Source organism: Aegilops tauschii, chromosome 5, assembly GCF_002575655.3.
Source record: "Aegilops tauschii subsp. strangulata cultivar AL8/78 chromosome 5, Aet v6.0, whole genome shotgun sequence".
Lineage (NCBI taxonomy): Eukaryota > Viridiplantae > Streptophyta > Magnoliopsida > Poales > Poaceae > Aegilops > Aegilops tauschii.
The window spans coordinates 547,350,801-547,374,229 of record NC_053039.3 but is presented as its reverse complement, the minus strand read 5'-3'; the positions used below and the strand labels follow the sequence as shown (position 1 = coordinate 547,374,229).

Below are 23,429 nucleotides of genomic sequence, written 5' to 3'. Positions count from 1 at the left end.
TAGTGACATTTATAGGTATGACAGCTATCTTAGTGATAATATGCAGTGGTTTTCCATTTTTTTGGCCAAGTTTTCATCTGTTTTTTTTTTTTGCTTTCTACTTTTTTCCATCTTTCTTTTCTTTCTAAAAATCGTGAACACCTTTTTTCACATACGATGAGTTTTTTCAAATCCAGCTGGCCAGCTGAGGTTCGCAAAATTGGGAACATCTTTCTATGGTAAACCTTTTTTTTTGAAAATCTGTAAAAAAAAAATCAAATCCATGCACATTTTTCTATAAATTGATGTGCTTTTTAAAATCTACGAACTCTTAGGACGGCCTAATAGGCGCCTGACAGGAGCGATGTTGTCGCCTAGTTGGGCCAAAGCCTAAGCATTCTTTTCTTTTATATTTTTTTTCTTCTCTTTTCATGTTAATTCATTTTTCATCTTTTTGAACTTTATTATTGTTTTAAAACTTGGTTAATTTTTATATAGTAATTTTAAATATATTTTTACGTCAAACCTGGCATATAGGCCTATCATGGGCATGCTCACCTGGTAGCAAAAGTTAAGACCATTTCATGAATGGCAAAAAAAATTCAACGGAGGGTGTTCGGTGGCCACAAGGTTTCGCTTGAGAGCACCCTGTATCCCAACATCCTTGAAATGGCCCAAATTTTCCATGGCCTTGTATGATCAATTCAAGGCACAATGCCAAGTTATTTTGGTTTTTGACAATTTTTTGCATTTTCTGAAATTTTCTCGGTCAAAAAAGAGCGATAAATGGCAGGACGTGTCGCAAACTTGCATACGGTATCGGAAGTCGTTCAAATCTGACATGGATGCCAACCATTGGCATGCCCACATGCTTACAAAAGTTGGGGTCATTTGAAGAATGTCCAAACATAGACAATGTTTAATGGATGGTGTTCGATTAGGCTAGAAGGCTCCGCCTCAGAGCACGTTGTTTCCCGACATCCTTTAAATGACCCTAATCTTTTTCAATGAACTTGTACGACAAATTCAAGGTATCATGTCAAGTTGTTTTAGTTTCGACAAACTTTGCCTTTTCTGGAGTTTTCTTGGTCAAAAAAGGCCGATGAATGGTCACACATGTCGAACTTGCATACGGTGCCAGAAATCGTTCAAATCTGGCATGGATGGCTAACATGGGCATGCCCACCTCCTTGAAGAAGTTGGTAACATTTCAAGAATGTCCAAAACTAGACCATGCTCAATGGAGGGTGTTTATGTTGGCCAGAAGCCTCCGTCTGAGAGCACATCGTTTCTCGACATCATTCAAATGGCCCCCAAAAATTCCCGCCATCTTCTATAACTAATTCAAGGCACCATGCCATGTTATTTTGGTTTTCGACAAATTTTGCATTTTCTGAAGTTTTCTCAGACAAAAAAGGTAGATAAATGGTCGGACGTGTCGCAACTTGCATACGATGTCATAAATCATTCAAACCTAGCATGGATGACTACCATGTGCGTGCACACATTCTTGAAAAAGTTGGTGTCATTTCAAGAATGTCCAAAACTAGACCATGTTCAATGATGGGTGTTCGGGTTGCCGACAAGGCTCCGTTTGTGAGCATGTTGTACCTTGACATCCTTCGAATGGGCCCGAAAAAATTTCTACCATCTGCTATGACCAAGTTTGTGAGCACGTTGTTTCGGTTTTCGACTTTTTTTGCATCTTCTGGAGTTTTCTAAGTCAAAAGGCAGATAAATGACCGGACGTGTCGCAACTTGCATATGGTGTCGAAAATCATTTATACCAGGCATGTATGTCTACCACCGACATGCCCACAAGTAAGGTCATTTTAAGAATGTCCAAAATTAGATCATGTTCAATGGAGGGTGTTTCGCAGCTAGAAGAGTCTGTTTTAAAGCACGTTGTCTTTCCACATCTGTCAAATGGCCCTAGTTTTTTTTCACCAACTTATGTGACCAATTCAAGGCATTATGCCAAGTTGTTTGGATTCTTGACAAATTTTGTATTTTCTGGAGTTTTCTCGGTGAAAAGGGTCTTGCCGGACGTATGGCACCGTGCAAACAGTGGCGGAAGTCGTTTAAACCTGGCTCGGATGCCTCATATGTTTGTGTCAGGCTGCTGCCTCATATGGTCCAAAAAACACCAGTTGAGTGGAGTGTGCTAGACTAGGCCAGACGGATGGATCTGTAAGCATGTAGTTTTTCCTAATTTGAATGCTTTAGTTATTTACAGTTTTCATCATTATCAATTAACATGAATATTTTCTCATATCGTAACCACTTCTTGAAATTTTGTCAATAATTTTGAAGTTTTAAATTTTGTATGAAAATTTTATAAAATTGAACATTTTTTCAAAATTGTTAACAAATTCCCAATAATTTATGTTAAAGACAACTTGCATACTACGTACTTTTTTCAAAATTTACCAGTTTTTTTAAAAAGCAATCATTTTTTAAATTTGGGACAAAAATATAAAGAATGGGAACATACATACATGATACAATGGCTGTTTGGAGACACATACATATACACTAGACTACATGCATGAATCTATCACGAAGAAATCAGTAGAAATGACAACGCGCACACACGTGTACAAGTATAGCTTGCACAAATTGGTTTGAGATTTGCACATGCATCCACGTGGTACTTACTACGTTCCTCCACACAAAATAAATATACACAACCCTTGAACAACTTGAGTAGTACAAAGATTCTAAAAATAATAATTAGAGTAGTACAAAGTACTACAGGGAGCAAATAATAATGAATATCGTGATTTACATTTTCAGCATCGCTGGCGTAGTCGAGTGGCTTAGCTCCCCTGAACTCGATGACGAGGTTATGAGTTCGACCCCGTGCTAGTGTTCTTAATTTTTCCAGCATTTTTACCTCGCGCGCGCTCAAATGGCAAGTGGCCGGCCGGCCCAGTTGTGCACCGTATCCGTGCTCGGTAATTACCCAAAAACAAAAATAACTCAAAGGTGATGTACTTTCTAAATGACCATCGTGCTCTTTATTATGAAGGGGCATGGGGTAATCTCAACTGTTAATGTGTTTAGGGGGGTCTACTGAAGCGGAAGTGATGGTTTTTTGGATAGCTGCTTCTTTTCAAGAGAAAATTTTACGTTATGATTTGGTGAACACTTTGTCAATCTTATTTTCATTTTTGCATTGCCGAAATAGATAGCCATGTATTTTGGTTTTTTCGAAGCCTGATGGCTTGTCTTCCATGGCTGCTACTTGCATAGAGAAACTGTCAAGATCCAACTGAGGTTTCTCATTTGCCTCATGAAAAGTCAAATTCCTTAATCCTGTTCGAACCACCATATATATAATCTTGTACTACCTCTGTACCAAAATATAAACTGCATCAATATGGAGTACGTATGAAGTGTTCACGGGACAGAGTTCACCGTCATATATGTGCCTATGTTCATATCCTTAGACCGGTCATTAAATTCCCATTACATTCCAACTAATTTTCCCCAACCGCACGAAGATGATTAGCACCACTTATGACCAAGTCCCAAGACTAGGTCCTTAGTCCTTGTACCAACCAAGCAATGACAGGTGTGTGTGCAAACATTCCATGAACAACAACCAGCAAAAGAAAAGCAACGAAAAATAAAAGTTTCAACCATGATAACATTCCTGAAAACAAAATATTGCCACAGCTCAGGTCAAACAAATCACCAGTAGTTGTTGCTTGGATTAAGCACAAGGCAGCCAGCACGCGAGTTGACCCTGCAACCTCCGACGCAGTCTGACCACCATCAAAATCATTGCTCCGTAATTTCCCATCATCCATGTGAAGGATCCATCTCCTCTGTTCCACCATGGAGTCGTCTGCGGGGAGGAGGCAGCCCAGCACGAGCAGCAGCAGCATGAGCAGCCAGCAGGTCTCGAGCTTCAGCAACTTCAGCAAGGCGGCCTCCGACGGGTACCCGTACCCCTCCTCCTCCCCGGACACCTCGTACCGGCACCGGCGGCAGGCCTCGTCGCACAGCGCCCCGTTTTCTTCCCAGCTGAGCCGGAGCTCAACCCGCAGCAGCAGCGGCACGTTCAAGGCGGCGGCGCGGGGCGTCGCCGGCGTGTTCGGTACCTGCTTCGTGCCCCGGGTCAGGAAGGCCGAGGCGGAGCAAGAACCGGAGGTCTCCCAGGTCTCTCGGGGGAGCAGGAGTGGAGGTTACTCTCAGGGGAGCAGGAGCGCGGGCTTCCATGTCTCCACGGATTCAGGTACCAATAGGACTTCATCCTCTGTTTTGTTGCCAGTGCAGTTTTGTTAATCATGATCCTCCTCTGGGTTAAGCATCGAATTAATCAGCGTGAAAATTCTTTAGAAGATCAGAGTATTCATGGACTGTAATCTGTGGATGTTGACAAATTTGGTTGCAGCAGGGACAGGCAAGGAGGGTGCAGGGCTCACCGTTGCAGACATATTCAGAGCAACATCGAACTTCAGCGAGAAGAACATGGTCAGGGAGGGAGCTTCTTGCAGCGTCTACAAAGGGAAGCTCAGGGACGGCTCCCAAGTCGCCGTCAAACGTGCCAGAAAGGTCAGGGGAAACAAACAAACATCATAGTAATATTTGGCAACTGTCAGGAGCAACTAATGTAACTGAATATTTTGTTGCTGCAGTTAAATGGTCAGTATCTATCTGCTCAACTTAGCAGGGAGCTCGAGACGCTTCAGAAGATTGAGCACCAGAATCTGGTGAGGTTCCTCGGGTTCTTTGAGCAGAGAGATGAAACTCTGATCGTCGTCGAGTATGTCGACAATGGCTCCCTAAGGGAACACTTGGATGGTATGTACTCTGCATTCACATTTCTAATTTCAGTTCCCTGCATTTGCCAGAAAAAATATACTCCCTCCGTAAACAAATATGAGTGTTTAAATCACTAAAGTAGTGATCTAAACGCTCTTACATTTGTCTACAGAAGGAGCATATTATTAGAAATAGTGACGAACTCGTAACAAATATTTGTTGTATGGAAGCAATTACAATACTAGCAAGATGTACTGACCAAGATTTCTGCAAAATTCAGAATCGCGCGGAACCGGGCTAGAACTTGCGCAGCGGCTCAACATCGCGATCGACGTAGCTCATGCCATCACCTACTTGCACGAATACGCAGGTAAATCCAATCAGATCCTTGAAATGGCATTGTTCATGCTTCATACTCCCTCCATTTCAAAATAGATGACCCAACTTTGTACTAAAGTTAGTATAAGTAATAAGGAACAGAGAAAGTGAAAGATGATAGGCAGTAGCAAAGTGTGCATGGTGATTGTCTGAACTTGGAAAATGACACAAGGCATGGCAATGCAGAACGGTCGGTGATCCACCGGGACATCCGGTCGTCGAACGTGCTGCTGACGGGGGCGCTGGCGGCGAAGGTGGCCGGGTTCGGGCTGGCTCGGGTGGCTGGCGACGGCGAGGAGGCGACGCACGTGACGACGCAGGCGGTGGGCACGGCCGGGTACGTGGACCCGGAGTACCTGGGCACGCTCCAGCTCACCGACAAGAGCGACGTCTACTCCTTCGGCGTCCTCCTCGTCGAGCTCGTCACCGGCCGCCCGCCCATCGAGCGCCGCCGCGGCCTCGAGCCCCGCGCCACCACCAAGTGGGCGCTGCAGAAGTTCCGGGGAGGCGACGCGGTGGTGGCCATGGACCCGAGGGTGCGGAGGAGCCCGGCGTCGGTGGCGGCGGTGGAGGGGATGCTCCGGCTGGCCGAGCAGTGCGTGGCGCCGGCGAGGCAGGACCGGCCGTCCATGCGGCGGTGCAACGAGGCGCTGTGGACCGTGCGAAGGGACTTCCACCGGAGGCAGGAGCCGCGGCAGGACGCGTCCGCCGGCGCCGCCACCGGAGACAGGAGCTCCGAGTGGGTTAGCCGATGATGATGCCGCCGGCTCGATCGTATGTATCCAATCCACACGTGTATAGCCAAAATTGCCGTGCTTTGGAAAATTCGGAAGATTTGCAGTTTTCTTGAAAGAAGATTACTACACTTGTCAAGGGAAACAAATTATGAATACGTATCTCGCAGATACTTGTAAATTTTGAACAAATAAGGCAAAGGATCTGGAGGAAATCTCTAGAAAGACAAATATTTAGAAACGGAGGGAGTAGTACAATTTGAGAATAAAATTACATTATGTTTTTCCATGCCACATATTCAGTTTTCCATGTTACATTATGTTCTTCAGTTTTCATTGCAGTTCTTTTAATAGAGAAAGAATATTACACAAAAGCCAAGCCGCTTATGAACTCGTCTTCTACGTACAAATGTATGCATATTTTGACCCAAGAAAATAAAGACTGGGAGAGAATTGGTTCCAACATTCCCCGGTAGCATCTCAGGTGTCACGCACAAAAGTGGTCTGCTAGACTGAGAATTCGCCTTGGAAAGTTGACTGAAAACGATCTGGTCTAAACATCGAGACTGGTGCAAGTATAAATGGGTTAGTAGATCTTCATCTAATAAAACAAAAACAACAAAGGCCAGCATATATTTTATCATTCCCTGACATCTGCTTTCGGATAAAAAACAGAAACCCAGCAGTTAAGAATCCGGACCCTTGTGGCCTTGCACACAAACAAGCTCCGGACATCACAAGAAACTGAAGAATACAGACCAGCGCCTGAAGCCGAACAACAAAAACAGGGACCCCTTGAGTACACAAAATAGGGTCACGATGAACAGCGCGGCACATCATGATCATCAGTTAGAAAATAATTCAAGTGTCACAAAATTCTTCCTCAAAACTCAAACTGTATTTCTATACTGTAAAACTATATCTGCCCTGCCGAACTAGTTAACTGATGGATGGGGAGCAGCGGCATACAGGATTTCCAATCTCATGGCGCAGACTGCGCTCACTCCCCAGTGTGTTACGGTGTGCAGTGGTCCCACCATGGGAGAGCCGGACCTGCCTGCCTCTTGATCTGCTTCGCCGCAGGGGCCGCACTAGTCGATGTTGTTCCGCGAAAAAGACGGCAACGGTGCGCCTTCTTGGGGCCGTAGGACGACGAGGACAAGGAACATCCCGAGCATCGGCAGAACCACGAGCCATTTCAGCAGCTTGAAGTAGTGCACGTGGAAGGTGAGCGAGTACTCGTCGGCGAAATGCAGCCCGTGTTTGTCCACCATCTCCACGAGCACAGTTCCTGTGGTTCTGACGGGCACGGTGGGGAGCTGCATCCGCTTGTGTCCTGGTTCATTGTAGACTTGACTGACCACAATGCGCCTGTCTCCCTGGTAATTCCCGGGGACGAGTAGAGTTACCTGAAACCCAGAAGTAGAATGGAGATAGTTTGGAGTTAGTAAAAGTATTTGGTTTGTCCGTCAGGTGAGGTTTTGGGCTGACAGGATGTACCGTGACATTGTAAGGAGCTTGATTCCCATAGGGAACCCTGTACTTGTCTACAATCTCAAATTCGACCCAGAAATGTTTACCCTCTTCGTCACGGAATGTCCTGGAACCATGCTTAACATAAATACCTTGACGGTTGTGCCTATATGCAGCATTATTCCTTCCTTGGTTTGATGATCTCCATTCCTACAACCAAGTTAGAATGAGAAGTAACCTTGTTACCATGCTTTTTATCCTCTATTTATAAACCAAGCTCAAGCAGAAGTTGCAAACAGTCCACCAAGGCTAAGCATCGCCTACCTTGAGAGGATGGTGTGGTGAAGGAGTGGAGAAGCAAAAGACATTGCCATTCATGGTAGTAACAATGAGATCAAGGTCATCTCCGCCATCCACATTGTCCGCCAAAACCATAGTGTACCTGTCAATGTGCAAAGCAGTGAGCTCATTCTGGTGAAATGCAAGTACAATATCCAAAAATGCTACCAAATGTCTTTAAGAGCAGAGAAGAAACGGCATACGAGGTCTCTCCAATGTCAACAACATCTGCACAGCCACTAGAGCCCTCGATCAAATACAGATAACCATCAAAGGACGTAGTAGCAAGGGTTAGTCCTTGCGTCTTTTCTCCATGTTTGCTCATGTCAACTAACAAGACAGGACTCATGATCCTTCCATGTGTTCTATATGGGAAAGGCTGAACTTTTGAGCCATCCTTTCCACTAAGAACGTAGATGTTTCCCGATACAGTTGGGACGACAATATCAGTGTGGCCATCTCCATTGACATCCCCGACAGTAGGTCGCTGTCATCATATGATCATAACAATCAGATTGAATATAGAAAAGCCTAGATGCGACAAAGTAAAGAAGACGAAGATGCTGCGATAGAAATGCGTCTGTGTGATAACTTTATTTTAACTAAAACAAAATATGATGTTTTGGATCCGTCTTGAACAATTTTTAATAGTACCAGAAGGCAGAATGGTTGAATATTAAGGAGATTGAAGCAAGATTCCGGATGAACCGTATTATCCTGAGCTAAACTAGGCAAGCAACTTCAGCATGTGTAGCCATTGCAGAGTATATGTCAAGAGACATGGATTACATCGGCATATGAATAGACAACCAAATTTATATAAGCATTCAGCTAACACCGTACAAAGAATAGGGTGAAACTTGCCTGTGGAACAAGGCTCTTCAGATGCACCTCCCAGATTTCGTCTCCCTCTGCAGTCCAAGCTGCTACATTACCATGCACATCAGCAGTGACCATCTCAATCTTACCATCATCATTGATGTCTGCTGCAATGACTGGTGCATGGATCTCAGCCATCTCAAGGGGGAAATTTTTCCTAGTCTTACCTATATTAACAAATCAACAACAAAGAGCTCATGGTTACTTCACATATATCAGCGCATCAAAGATAAAAGTATGAACAATGTGGAAATTCACTGTTTTCCCTATGAGGATTTCAGTGGATTATAAACGAATTTTCCAAATGAAAAATAGCATGATAAAAACTGATTGTACTTTACACCAGGTCTTGTACAATTCTAGTGAAGAAACACTAGGCTACGAGAGTTAAATGTATGCAGTATATGAAATGATAGCTCAGGCTAAATCTGCTTTTGGATGCAATACTACACATTATGAGGTTAAGAATTTACCGTGATGATCAAGAACATAAAACAAGCCATAGGAAGTTCCAACAAGGATATCCAAATTTCCATCACCATCCAAATCAACCACAGTTGGAGACGAATATGCATGGGCAAGGAATTTCCCGCTTTCGGTACTCAAATCGAGTTCTGCTGTCCATTTTACTTGTTTTGTGTCAAGGTTAAAAACAACTATACTGCTTGCAATATATTTTCCTATGTCAATCCCTCCTAGCTCTTTTAAATGCTCTGCGTTATCATAATACCTGCCAGTAAAAGACAGCAGATTACTAGGCTGCAAAAGGAACACCACCACGGTAACACAGGCTTTATATAATGAAGTGCTCACGTTGCGGTTGGAAGTTTTGCATTAAGAAAAAACATTTCAATCATAACGAAAAGATAGCACAGCAGATAAAAAAAACACCTAGATTTTAATTTAGTACCTTCAATTCATTACTGGAACAAGCATGATATAGAACAAAAACAATCAAAGCAAAGCATAAATTTAGTCAGGGAAGCAAATGCACAATCTAACTGAGACTAGCTATAAGCACCATCATCAACCAACCAGTCCATGCTAAGAGAGAACAAAGGGGTCCTATTTTTGAAAAAATAATCTTGGAGAGTATTAATGAAACATGTATTCAACATAGGACATCACAAATAAACTGGCATTCAGAGCTTCTTATGTATGAGTCATCATCCAGATGTCATGAGCAACACGCACGAAATGCATTAGTAGCAGACAAAGCAGCCTTACTCGCGGTCAAAGAAGTACGATACAGCAATAACCATTTCTTGTACATCATCATTGTCAATATCTGCAATTACCTGTAGAAAAAATGTCAAACAAAGTAACCAACTCAAGAACATTACTAGAACAAACATCAACATTTATGTAAAACGGAACAAACAGGTTCACTTACTGGGGTCGACAATATGTGAGCATCTATGCTCACATAATCTTCCGCTTTCTCATGCTCTTGTTCTGTCCAATCCTCGTCTCCCCACCAGGTCTCATTAACATAATCATCATAATCATAACTGTACTCTTCAGGGAGATCTTCTGCATCCCGAAACAAATCAAATGATGCATTAGCTTCCTCCTCTAAAGGCTCATCATTTTCAACAGTTGATTCTCCTGCTGTTCCTGCATCACTTCCATGAGTTTCTGCACTTCCCGTTTGATCATCACTTTTATCTGCTGTTTGAAGCAACCTTCTCTGAGCATGTGATGCACTCTCTGTCGTGGTTTTCGGATTTTTTGGCAACTCTGGATTCTCCTTTTCAGCGGTAGGATTAGGTTTTGTTTCGGCCGACTGTAGCTCAGATGGATGTTTCAAGGGATCAGCTCCCTGTGATGTGTTGGTTGTACTTCCTACAGTAATAAACAGAAAACGTCAAAATGCATCCTTCCTGCATCCACACACCCACAGCAGGACGGCATGGATAGTCCACTACCCACATCATAGTAGTGCAATGATTACTGTGTGCATGTAATGTCAAATTTCTTTAAAACATTATCAATCCTCATACTGGTGAGTGGTGACAACAGACAAATTGTACATTTATATACCAACTCAAATATGTGAAAAGTGAACTGCACAATCTACAAGTATAAATGAGCCTAGTCAACAAATATGTTCACCAAACAGCAATACTTTGTGGTGGGCGGTCAAGACAAAGTTTTTTAGTTTTCTCAGAGGGAAAAACACCAACACCAAACTAATAGCCCCTGATTCCAATGTAAAGAAACAGTACATATAACTTCGGTGAAGCCTGCCAGATACAAATTGCTAGAGAAAAATCTATACGTCCAAATGCAAAAATAAAACAAGGCATTAGTATAGACCAGTGAGAGATGTGGCATCAGATTATAAGCTAACTTACGTGACTGAGGTTCCTTTGAAGATTCATCACCAACTGATTTGTCCTGAATGTTTGGGTGAGATTCCTCAGAAGCAGCTTGTTTCGCAATTGAACTGTCATTAACATCCGGATGGGAACGGTCTACTGGATCGGGATTTAGCCCAACGTGCCAATCTTTACGAACTTTCCTACGAGGTACCTCTAGCTTGTCCATCATCAGATAACCTGATATCCTACATAACAAACAAATAAAGATCTGCATGTCCATAGAAAAAAAAATGCCACATATTGAGTTCCTTACCTGAAGAAATTCACTACACCATTGTAAGTAGCCAACACTATTTCCCGTGTGCCATCCTTGTCAATGTCATAGAGAAGAGGACTTGAATGAACATTTGACTGGTGAAACGCAGGCCATCCTGGAATTAATGTTCCAACAAATATATATTTAATTAAAAAGAAAAACAAACCATACCAATTGAAAGAAGGATATGGATAACAGATATTCAACTGAGAGTTCTTCAGGACATAGCAGGGTGTTAGCGTATCTTAAACTAATATAATATAGTTCAGTTGAAATTTTTCATGAATATGTAACAAGGAGCTCAGCATAGCATGCCAAATGATAGGATGAAGCCTCACCTGGTAGTTTGTCTCCATCGGAACCTTCAAGCACTTCTAAGTAATGGACAAACGATGGCACCACTACTTCCAACTTTCCATCACTATCACGACAAAAAGAAGTTCATTCAAGTGTGTTTGAAATAGAATTATAAAAAGATAGAAGGCGCTAAGGCAGCAGCTGGAAGCAAAAAAAAGTGCATGCATCTGACATTTAAATATTTAATAAGTCAAATTTAGCATGTCTATGAAATGCTTGCACTTTGGACTTTGTAAGCTAAAATCATGTAGGGGAAACAAGCTACAGCTACTCTGTTTATGGTGATGATGTACTTATCTGATTTACCACATTATTACTATAGTGATCAAACAGAGGGAACACACTACTCCTTACAGAGCATGGAGCGATAATTTCGTCTTTAGGTAAGCAAAAAAGGATGGAAACATGAAATGATCAAGTACATATTACACAGACCGTGTGATACTAATGGCAGAAGAGGCTAAATAACTTCTCAAGCATATACCTGTTGATATCAGCAATCAGTGGACTTGCATAAATGCTCGAACTAACTTCGGTCTGCCATCTCAGCTCCACATGTTTTGGACACTTGGTACTCAACAATGCATCTTCATCACTACAGAAGGTTTACAGATGTTATATTATTAAGTGTATACATCAAGCCGTACAGATTGCTGACATTATTTGCCTAGGCACCTTTGAAATATGTAATGTGCATAATGGTTAGATACAACACATATCCTCTGGTCTAACTAAATTACTAAAGAAAGTTGTGTGCTTGTACCATTTGCAGGTCAGCAGGTGTGCACATAAATCAGGTCATGGATAAAAGCACTTCACTTGAGTTGGAGTCTTCTTTAGTGAAAGAAAAAAACAATACTAAACATCAATAATTTGAAGAAAAACGTATATTAATCTAACAAACCAAGATACTCCATTTACAGATATAAAATGTAGTGAGCATTCTATTAAATAACTATGGATTGTGCTCCCTGTATGGTGTTTTCTAGCAGTTTTAAGAATTAATGTGCCAGTGAAATTCAGGAGCAGCAGAAGCATTAGCATCGTTGATATCTAATGCCACATGATATCTATGTGGACAAGTTCGAAGCTATATTTAGTTCTATCCGAGATCAGCAGATGTTCCAGACAACAATTTTGCAGAAGCCATACATGGATCCATGATTTTTCTGTGAATTTCAGGAGATACTCGTGTTTATCGCAACTTTCACTGTAAAGAGCTATCATAAAACTACACTTCTAAGAGGCGTCGGTGAAGTTCTTACTAGGTTTTGGTTGTAGGCCTCACAGAAGCAAGAGTTTTTCACCTTTTCAGCTCACTATTTTGTCTTTTCATTCTTTTTCTAGGTTGGGTGTGGTAGAAGGGGGGGGGGGGGGGGGGGGGGGGGGGGGCTATAAGAGCTTAGTGGGTTTTAACTCTTATGGGAACATGGGATATGAGCAAAATTGCTGGGTAAAAATTCCCCAGGGCCCAATGATCCCACAGTTTGATAGATGAGGACATGCAATCAGATTATGTGCATCATATGTGCAGGCCAAATGGAGCTCAGGTTCATACTTAAGCAACCAGACCAATGTGTATCAGGATTTGGAATAGCATTCTCCTGCACAAGTAGCCTGCTTAACTATAACATGACATAGAACATCAGGTTCAGATACGATGAGTTCATTGCATCTTATAGATCAACTAGCAATGTGAAACGTCGATACTCAACTAGTACACAATAATTTAAGCACTAAATATGCCAATTACAGAAATCATACAGTGGTTTAACATAGTTTGTGGGCATAGCGTCATTCTAAGCATAAACAGAGCCTCTGGCGTGAAGGCATGGACAGAGCACTGGTACAGTAATCACGCGCAAACTGGTTCGGGTCAACAACATCAACGAGGCTACGAAGAACCGCACAGGAAATGGTTCACGCCAACGGATGCAGCGAGCCTAGCAGAAGCAACGGAATCTAACATATCATCTGATCGTTTCCGGCGCCGAGGATCTAGCAGCGATCCCAAATCTAGAGCGACTCGCGGGGAGGGGCGGCTGGGCAGGGGGGGAGCGCGACTCACAGGTGGGGGTATCCGAGCATGTCGTCGCTGGCCTCGCGCTGGCGGAACTTGTTGGTCGTGTTCGCAGCATCCTCCCCCGCGGCGGCCGCGCCCGCCGCGAGGAGGGCGCACACGGCGAGGGCGAGGAGGGGACGCATCTGCGGCCGAAGGAGCCTCGGGGTCCGCGGGGCGGCGGTCGCGACGCGCCGCAACGAGGCGGCGGCGAGGGGGGAGGAGATCTCGGCCCGGCGGGCGAGTGGCAGAGCGGGGGTGGAGTGGTGGGGGAGTCGGAGGGGAGCGAGCAGGAGGACGAACTCGGAGCGAGCCGCTCGTCGGGGTGGAACGCTGGAATGGCGGAGGAAACGAGGGGGGTTTGTGTAAAGCTGCGGGTCATTTTGGTCTCCTCTCTCTGATGGGTGGGCCCGAGGTGATTAGCCTGACCGGTGGGTCCCCTCACCCCGGAGTGCTTCGTCGCACAAATCAGATTTCAGTTTTCGCCCGGGTTTTCGTTAAGAGCATTGCTATGCACAGTTGCACACGATGCACAGTGGACGATTTGTGCCCCACACAACATATCAGTGCGTCCATGCTAATCATGAAAGTGGTGTGGACGGCTGGATTAGCATCGTGCAGTCGTCGTGCAGCCAGTTTACCGTCCGCAGAGCAGTTTCGTTTCGTTAATAACCGAACAATTCTCTACTACTTAATAAATGGATGAAAGAAATCTTTTGTCTCTCTTTCAAAAAAAATCATCAAGCCATGTATCTCCCGGCAAACCAAGAGGATGAGGGGATTATATTTAAAATTTAAAAAAAATCAAAAGCAACTCAGCATGAAAGTTTTTTTCCCACTAGGTCTCGCGACTTAAGGTTTCCACTTCTCCGCCAGGGACTTTCTCTGACTTGAGTCCACCGTATCCACTTCTGCACATACGATTATTTCTATCTGATTTCTGCACGACACATGTTAAAAGCCATCCATCACTTATGCTTCATGGGTTGCGGTCATCGATCACAACTTCTTACAAAAATCAGACGCCAAGGTGTCATATCATAGTGATTTTGATCCACCACTTCTCCTAATCCTCCTCCCAACCAATCTTGCATGCTGGAGCGGGCTACGGGGATGGCTTGTCCACTCACATGGCCTTGGCGATGACTTGTGTCTGTTGGGTATTGATTGGTTTATGGTTTTAGGGTTCAATGGGGGTGCCGAAATAAAACTTGAGTGTAAGTAGCAAGATCAGTGGAGGCCCTGGTAGAACCAAAGATGATCGATGACACGTTGTGGGGATTGGTTTTGGAGAAAGAGGAGTTTGAGGATGTTGTTTTTGAAGAAACAAATGATGTGGTGAATGAATGAATCGAGTGGATGGCGATTGCGTAGGTGCATAGGAAGAATCACTTCACGTCTCATGCTTTCTTTGCTCACATGAGGGTTGCGGTCCAGAAGATCAAATTCCGGGGGAAACCTCTTTTGTATTATGCAGTGTTTCTTGCCCAGGGGATTAGTTGAAAATTTTAGAGGGCGACCTCGTGGACTTAGGGTTTCTCAAAGTTCGGACAAAGCACATATTAAGATGACAATTTTTCATACAAACACTATAAAAAATCATTAAACCCTTTAAGCGTGCTACAATGGCGCTCGCTGGGTGAGTCCACCTGGGCGATTTTACTGTGCCCAGTTAACACCTTCCTCAGATAAAACTAGCGATAACCGTTAAAAAAAACTAGCGATGGAGCAATCTTCTCCACGAAACCACGCCCTCTCTCTCGTTTCATCTCACCTGCCGCCGCAAGTGCCCCACGCACGCGGCCTCCTCTCTCCCTCGTGTGATCCGCTCTCCCACATAGTCACACACGTCGTCACCTAGAGTGGTGGGAGGAGAGGGCGACGACGGCAGTTTTGATCTGTGATCTTCCTCGATGCGGATGGCAGGGTATCGATCTGGCGCAGGAGGTAGCGACCCGACGAGGGCAAGGGCGCCGATCTCCCTCCTCCTGCTCCCAATCGTCGGCGCGGCCACCATCAACCTGATCCGCACCACCTCAGGTGCACTCACTCTTTCCCTCTCTACAGCACTTGGATCTCTATTCTTCTCCCCCTTTCTCTATTAACCGGTGATGAACAAATTAGTGTCCCTGCATCTTGTTAGTTAGTAGTATTAAGAAAATGAAAGTTGTTTTGGATTTGGTATGGACTATGAAGATGCGTGTGTGTGTACGAATATTGGTGTTGTTTGTTTTAGGATTGCGGAATTGTTCCCTTTGGTTTGAAGGAACTGGGCAGGATTGGAATTGAATCATTAGACTACTGTTAGGATCTGAATTGGGTAGAATCCATGCCATGATGTTGAATCTTCTTACTGTTAGCTTTTGATGCAGCAGTGGACAGTATAAGATTGTTTGCTGAATCAGCCCATGCTCACATGAATAATTGGTCGCAATTTTTGTCCTTTCGCTTCTAATAAACTAGAGTGTGCTCTTCTTTATCAATTCTTTTGGGAAGAATCAGGCTATAATAAACAAAATATATTCAGAGACTCAAAAAGGTCATATAATCAGTCAACGGTGATTATTGGCTTATCCTGAAGGTGCACTCATTAAAATTGGATACTAACATGTCTATTTGTTGGGATTCAGAAAGTTGGCTTATCTTTTCTTTTGTCAGGTTTATAACGATGCATATCTTACATATGCAGAATGATCTTTAGAATAGTGTATTCGTTCCTGTTGATCCAGAATGGCTGATGCTATTCTGTATTAAATGGCTGAACTAAAAATTCGATACTACTATCTGGAAGTCTATTGAGTTTGCTGTATAGAATGTATATTTAACTTCCTTACTAATCAATGTTTAGATATCCCATTGATGGCCTGAGATGAGCCGTTGGATTCTTACAAGTGCAAACTATGAACAACGTAAGTTATATTAACACTTATTTCATAGTTTGCACTAGATATATGGATGCACACATTATTTTATATCACTGATCAGATTGTGGAAGGTTTGTGATTTGTTGCGCCATTTTAGAAAGAGAACTGAGCGAGGAAAGACATTCTTTTGCAAATTAAAACTGAATGTGTATGTATCCTTATTGTATTGAAGCAACAACAAAGTTTAAGTTCTGTTTTCGTAAACAGCAAATTAATTGCAGACTGAAATTTTTCCTCCCAGATACACATCTGGTGGTTGATGAAAATCATATACTGGTCAGATTGTGGGAGGTTTATGATTAGTTGCGCCATTCACTTTTAGAAATAGAACTGAGATATGAAAGCCACTCTTTTGCAAATTAAAACTGAATGTGCAGGTTTTTATTGAAGCAACAACAAAGTTTAAGTTCTGATTTTGTAGATAAAAAATTAATTGCAGACTGAAAATTTTCCTCCCAGATACACATCTGGTAGTTGATGAAAATCATCATTATAATACTGTGATTTTAGAGTAGTATGATTTTGAAAAAAAAAAATACACGCCAAACTCGGCCTAAGCGATGTCATATGAAATCTGGCTTCCATAGTTTATACTCCCTCCGTCCGGAAATACTTGTCCTGAAAATGGTTGTATCTAGACTTATTTTAGTTATAGATACATCCATTTTATTCATTTCTAGGACAAGTATTTCCGGACGGAGGTAGTACTAAAGGCATCATTTTTCAGGTGGTATATACAACTGTACACAACTTAATTTCTTCTAAAAAATTCTTATTTCAAAAGCTACCTGAGCTCGCCACTATCCTTGCTTATACAAGCTAATAAACTTAGTTTTGTCTGTCTTTTGTTTCATATTCTTGTCATTTACTTAGATGTTTCTGGGCTGAATTATGTGGAAGGTCACAATGACTGCACCTGCATCAGAATGTGTTTCTAGGGAGGGTTTCTTTTATGTTCATTAAAATATGTATGCTTACTAACCCTAAATCATTCCTTCTGGTTGACTATAGGAGATCTTATACCTATTGCTCAAGTATTTCATGAGGTAATTTACTACCTTCAGTGGTTCACATTTACTATAAATGATAATTTTGAGGCCATGTATGTTCTGATGTTCTCATAAATGGAATCATCCTTAAGTGTGGTAGTATAGGTGTACGTACTCCGTAAATATTATTTTTCCAGGAAGTTCCTATACTAGGTAAGAAGTGTTTGTTTGAAATACTAGATAGATGCTCATTGGATAATTTATGAATGATGGGAAATGCTTACAACAAACGTGAGGGTGGACCTGGATGAGAGCCACGGCACAACCTTGTCATGTGCAACGTATGTGTCGATGGGAATGGCCAGCAACCAAAAGGTGAAGTCACCGAGCAGACTGACAAGTGTTGTCACCGCCGCAACGTATGCTATACGGAAGCATGGGTGCATAGCATAAGCTAACTGGTTTCCTTTGCTCGGAGTTGTACTTGTTAACTTTGCTCTGGGTTAATCATAGTTGCTGTCATTGTTGGCATGTGGCCTTGTAATTCGTTCAGAGCGACATAAATTCAACCAACAGATCCTGCTGAGGAGCGTGTTGTTGCGCATGATCTGTCCGTTGCTCGATGGCGCAGCAGAGTGTCGGCACGGATCGCTCTGGTCTAGAGTGTGTGCCTATTTACTCATTGCCTTTGTTTTTCTGTGTTCTTTCTGGTAGGGCTGAACTGATGAAAAAAGCAAATGGGACATGCATTTTGCTCATTGGAGGTGAATGATTCCCCTTGTCTTCCTTAGGACGATGGTGATGAGGATACCGGGGAGATTGAAAACCTACTGATATGCTGATTGTTTGTGCACATAATGAGGATGGACTCAATTCTCTTTAGGCAAGTTTCAAGTTAGAAACTCTTTCTTCGCATTAGCCATGAATGTCGCTGTCGTTCTTTTTGTCTGACTTTGGTACTCTTCTGCCAACAAGAACGAAAAGAGACCTTTATGTGAAATATTATTCTGATTGGACTGAATACATTTGTATTCTTAAATTTAGTTGATATTCGTACAGTGCTATTTAGTGTTTGGGCACTGAATATGTCAGTACAACAGTTTCCATTTTTTAAATCTGCATTTCTCTCTCTGTTCTAGACATTACTAGCTCATATAGTATGTATGTCCGGTTATATGCATGTAAGATGTGGCATGTAAAACTTTATTATCTATGACAGGTAAGTAAAGTGGAAGAATGGGATGACGGGGATCTTAATATGTACGTTCATCACCATGTCCCTCTCAGAATTTCCACTATGCATGGTTTGGATGGATTTTAACTTTAAGGATGGCTAGAAAGAAGGTAAAACTGTGGTATCACTTGAGTTTTGAGAAGCAAGGAGTTCCTATTTATTTCTGTAAAAAATTTAAAAAAACTAAGGCCTTTTCTATTCCTCATGTTGTTGCTTCCTCAAGATCCCTTTTTATTGGGAATTTCATTGTTGTTGGCACTGTAGATCCTGCAATTGAAATACGAGGTTGTTACTTCAAGTTGTTTTGCTTTAGAAATATTTATGTTTTGTTGTTGGACTTTGATGTTATTAAGAGGATGATGAGGTCAGGCCGCATGTTGTGCTAGGAGGATTTTTAGAAAACCAAGAAAAGGTTAAGAGAGAAAAGGTATGCTACTCCCTCCAATCCATATTACTTGCCGGTCAAACATATGTATCTTGCACTGAAATATGTTTAGATACATCCGTTTGAGCGACAAGTAATATGGATCGAGGGGAGTACTATATTTCATTGTTGAGCTACTTTGAACTTTGTTATTGCTTCTCATGAGATGATTCACTAATTAGCTATCTTAAATACTCCTTCTCTTGTTCCGTTGTAAAGTCTTACTAAAAAAATTATGCAATTTCCCTAGAATTTCCATGGCAATCTCAGTAGGTTATCATGTGGGACATCTGCAATCTGGTCTCGTAATTGATAATTTAAGCTAGACTAGATTGAGATTGGTGGGTATGTGATCTAATATTGTGGCAGTCTGTTGCATGTGTAGCTTACTAGCTTGTGATCCCCAAAATGCGCGAAAATGACTAGTTGAGGTCCAGGCTAATTCTGGTGAATGGGTCCTCACATTATTTTTGTGCCCGGTCAGATTAATCATTGTAGTAGTCATTATGGAATCATCACATTCAACAATATGAGCAAAATCTTGCATTATCTTGCTCAGATTTTTCCCACTGAGCTGGACAAGACCAAATATACAGTCACTTCAGTTTCTTATTTTCTGAAATTTAACTCTATTTGGTAGATATATGTAGCTCATCTATAAGTACAGGTTGATATTACGGTGATATTAATACATTGAATTATTTGGAAAGAACAGAATGTCAGAGAGTTTGAGGCTATTATTGGTGAGACATCCTGGAGAGTTGCAAGTTGCTTGTCTTGTTTCGAATCATGTTCCTGTTGTTTTCCCTCTGCTGAGAGTGTATTATGTGGGAAGTGTAATCATCATGCTCTCTGAGGCCATGTAGAGTTGCAGCATTGTTTTCTTGAAAATTGACCTTGTAAATTCTTGTTTTCTTATAATTGATCATGTAACCCTTTGAGATAACTTATTGGTTGCTATTGATTGTGGTTAAGCTCCTCCATTTCGCTGGAATGTGCCAAACAAAACGCAAAAAAGAAATTAAAATGGGCGCCACCTACCTGGCACCGCAGAGCTTCCGCTCAGCCGGCGCACCATGGGTGCGCCCCAACCACTAGTTGAACATGAAGTGTTGCATTGTCAGCAAGCCCAAGGTGTCGTGTGGGTTGGAGGAACGGTAAATTTTCCGTGCTTGCATGAAATTATTTGCAACTAGTCAGCTAGTAACATCAATGTAGTTGAATTTGTGGGGTTCCTGAGCCCAAACAAGAGCTTACAACGGTTTCACAAACATATCTAGCGTACAACATAAACTATACCCTAGTCAAACAAATACAAAATATTGTGTTATACTCAAATCATTACACATGCCTCTACATATCTAGGCTCTTGAGGACCATGGGAAGACCAAACTTGGGCCGTAGTGTGATCACATCCATGGGGACATGGACATACTTAGGGGATAGGAAGAAGGAGAACCTCTGAAGAATCATGACGATCACAACCTTGGCCTCGATCATCGCGAAGTTTTGCCCAATGCACGACCTTGGCCCACCAGAGAAAGATAAGAATGCATTAGGATGCTTTGCTGCCCGCATCACTCCGTTTTCGAACCTGAGAGGATTGAATTCATGGGCATCCTCTCCCCATACCTCCTTGTCACGGTGTATCGTCGCGATGGGGATGGTCAGGACCGTGCCTTTGGGCACTGTGATGCCACCGACCTCAAGATCTGAACCTGCCTTTCTCTGAATGGTCGACAAAGGACTGTATAACCTAAGAGTTTCTAGCAGGAACATGTTGACTAGCTTCAGTTTGTTGAGCACGTCACCGGTGGGAACCTCATTGCCGCACTCCCCCACCACCTCTGCCCTGAGCTTTTGCTGCCATTCTGGATGTGTGCTTAGCAAGAACATGGTCCATGAAAGCATGTGCGAGCTAGTGTCGTGTCCAGCAAAGAAGAAGGTCTTGCACTCGTCTATGATCTCGTCCATGCTTAGAAGCGGTTCGTGACTGTGCTCCTCCGGAGCGCACGCCTCCAACATCAGCCCGAGCAGGTCGTTTCCGTAGCCCATGGTGTCCTTGGTTGCGAGCCGACTCTTGATGATGTCGGTGAGCATGCCCCTCACCTCCTTGTCGAGCCTCCATATCTTGAGGTTCTTTTGCGTTGGAAGGTACCTGATGATCATCGAATTCCATGAACACATGCATGCTCAAAATATACAGATTATAATCTTGTATTGGTTTGAACCAAGTTACAAAATGAAAAAAGAAGCAAGTAGTTAAGCACCTAAATGCCCGGATTTGGACATTGTAAACGGTGGAGAAGGCAAGGAACAGGAGCTCCCTCTGCGCCAGAAAGACTCGTTTCCCCTCTCTGTAGCTAGCTCCGAACGCCGTGTGGGAGATGACGTCCGCGGTTAGCTCCTCGAACTGGCCGCCCAGCTCGATCTCCGCCGCGCCGCCTCCGTCGTCCACCTTCGCTTTCCACTCCGACATGATTGACCTTGCACAGTCCGACATGGTCGCCGTCATCATCTGTCGCTCGTACCAATAGCAGCTGTTAAGTTAGCGCTGGAGCTGGATGACAGTATGACACCCGTCGATCGTGTGTTCCTCCGTACGTACCTTGAGCTTGTCCATGTTGAAGGCAGGGTGGACGACCTTGCGGTGGCGCTTCCACTCGTCGCCGTCGGCGAACACGAGCCCTTTGCCGAGCAGGCGGGCGATGTGCGGGTTCCCGGTGTTCTTGGGGTACAGCCCGCCGCGGTCCAGGAGCACCTGGCTCACCATGCTCACGTCCGCCACGCACAGGGTCGGCCGTGCTCCGAACCAGTACAAGAACGTGCGTCCTGCAGTGCACAGAGCACAGGGTCGGCATGGAATCATGGAAGGAATTACAGATGCAGACCGATGAGTTTGGTACCGTGGATGGGGATCCATTCGCGCATGTGCGGCTGCACCAACGGGACGAGGTCGTGGGAGCCGACGTCCAGCACGGCGCCGGCGATGGCGGCGCGGAGCCGCTTGATCTCGCCGAGGTTCCCGGCCAGGAACCTGTAGCCCGGCCCGCCCACGCCCTGCGCACGGAGCTGCCGGGCGATGGCGCGCGGCCTCCACACCAGCGTGCTCAGCGCCCACGACGCCAGCACCGCCGCCGCCGCCGCCACAACCGCCCACACGAAATCCATCGGTGGCTGGACCTGCAGCTTGCACGCGCGTACGGCTCGGTGCGGTGGCGGAGAAGAAAATCTGAAAATGTCAGCGACGACCTGCATGTATGCCTGCGCTTCTGCTCTTGGACAGTAGTGAGCTGAGAGTGACCGGGAAATGCGTGTGAATGAAGCCAAATTTTCCATCGATCTCGTGCACGCAAGCGACCAGATCCGCCATTGCAGCCGGGACATTTCATTTCTATACAGATAGTGGGGATCCAGGCGCAGATTTCAGTGACATCGTGCCCTCGTGCCTCCGTTGACTAAGTGATTAACTGGACTTTCTTTGCGGTGGTCAGCAGGATTAGATTACACGTAGATGGACTAACTTACTCACACACCTTGCGAGGATGCAGATATGTGGGTGCGGGTGACTTGAATCCTTTCATGGCTGGTGGAAGGCTGTGTTAAGACGTGACAGTTCAGTTTGGCCACGTCGACCGGGGATCCTAAGTTTTTTTTTTGAAGTTCACTTCTCACTTTATTAAACTAACGAAGGAATTTCGTCTGAAACAATACTTAGAATACAATCGGGGGAGCTGAGTCCCAAAGCAACGAAGCTCTATTACTTATTCCTAGTCTAGCCAACTCATGGGCAGCAGTATTCGCTGTTCTCCTCACCCAGGTGATCTTGCACTCGCCAAGCGTTTTGACCATTGCTTTCACTTCGTCTACAACTTGTCCGATAGCTGATAAGAGCAACTCCAACGGGTCGACCCAAACGGACGGTGTTTTTGTCCGCTTTTTGTCCGTTTGAGTCGGTCCGGCGGACACAAACGCCGGCGCTGTATTTGGGTCGACGCGAGCGCCCAACGCTGGTCCGACCCATTTTGTCGGCGCCCTAAATAAAAAGTTTGAAAGCATTTAAAAAATAAACACATGCATTTAATTAAACATAAAAGCCGGCGAAAGTCCACATTACATTAATTAACATAATAAAACTAAAAACTAGACGACGCGCTGCCCTAGGCGTCCTCGTCGTCGTCGGCGCCTGCGTCGGGGCCGGTGAGGTCAATCAGCGTCGGTGTAGGGCCGGCCCAGGGGAACGTCGT

At 43.9% G+C, this 23,429-nt stretch overlaps 3 protein-coding genes across 4 annotated transcripts; 1 reads left to right on the top strand and 2 right to left on the bottom strand.

The window, feature by feature from the left end:
* The first annotated feature begins 3,564 nt into the window (after positions 1 to 3,564).
* Positions 3,565 to 6,152, top strand: LOC109749807 (calmodulin-binding receptor-like cytoplasmic kinase 2). Of its 2 annotated transcripts, none has more exons than XM_020308747.4 (5): positions 3,565 to 4,222; positions 4,385 to 4,542; positions 4,626 to 4,791; positions 5,033 to 5,122; positions 5,317 to 6,152. In XM_020308747.4, exons 1-5 carry the CDS (start codon positions 3,823 to 3,825, stop codon positions 5,883 to 5,885), a joined length of 1,383 nt encoding a protein of 460 aa, XP_020164336.1. In that variant the 5' UTR covers positions 3,565 to 3,822; the 3' UTR covers positions 5,886 to 6,152. The 2 variants fall into 2 exon arrangements, with proteins under 2 accessions (XP_020164336.1, XP_020164335.1); XM_020308746.4 differs by having other exon boundaries at positions 3,575 to 4,222; positions 4,382 to 4,542.
* A 314-nt stretch (positions 6,153 to 6,466) lies between these two features.
* LOC109749804 (protein DEFECTIVE IN EXINE FORMATION 1) lies at positions 6,467 to 13,960 on the bottom strand. Its single transcript, XM_045228800.2, has 13 exons — positions 13,621 to 13,960; positions 12,037 to 12,147; positions 11,534 to 11,616; positions 11,193 to 11,310; positions 10,913 to 11,124; positions 9,949 to 10,400; positions 9,783 to 9,853; positions 9,029 to 9,285; positions 8,541 to 8,722; positions 7,880 to 8,163; positions 7,662 to 7,779; positions 7,365 to 7,547; positions 6,467 to 7,273 (listed from the first exon to the last, which is right to left on the bottom strand). The coding sequence occupies exons 1-13, from the start codon at positions 13,755 to 13,757 to the stop codon at positions 6,956 to 6,958; spliced, it is 2,526 nt and encodes an 841-aa protein (XP_045084735.2). The 5' UTR covers positions 13,758 to 13,960; the 3' UTR covers positions 6,467 to 6,955.
* A 6,426-nt stretch (positions 13,961 to 20,386) lies between these two features.
* Positions 20,387 to 22,471, bottom strand: LOC109749799 (cytochrome P450 709B1). The gene is made up of 4 exons (XM_020308740.4): positions 22,089 to 22,471; positions 21,791 to 22,014; positions 21,453 to 21,700; positions 20,387 to 21,340 (listed from the first exon to the last, which is right to left on the bottom strand). Exons 1-4 carry the CDS (start codon positions 22,438 to 22,440, stop codon positions 20,536 to 20,538), a joined length of 1,629 nt encoding a protein of 542 aa, XP_020164329.3. The 5' UTR covers positions 22,441 to 22,471; the 3' UTR covers positions 20,387 to 20,535.
* Positions 22,472 to 23,429: the final 958 nt, after the last annotated feature.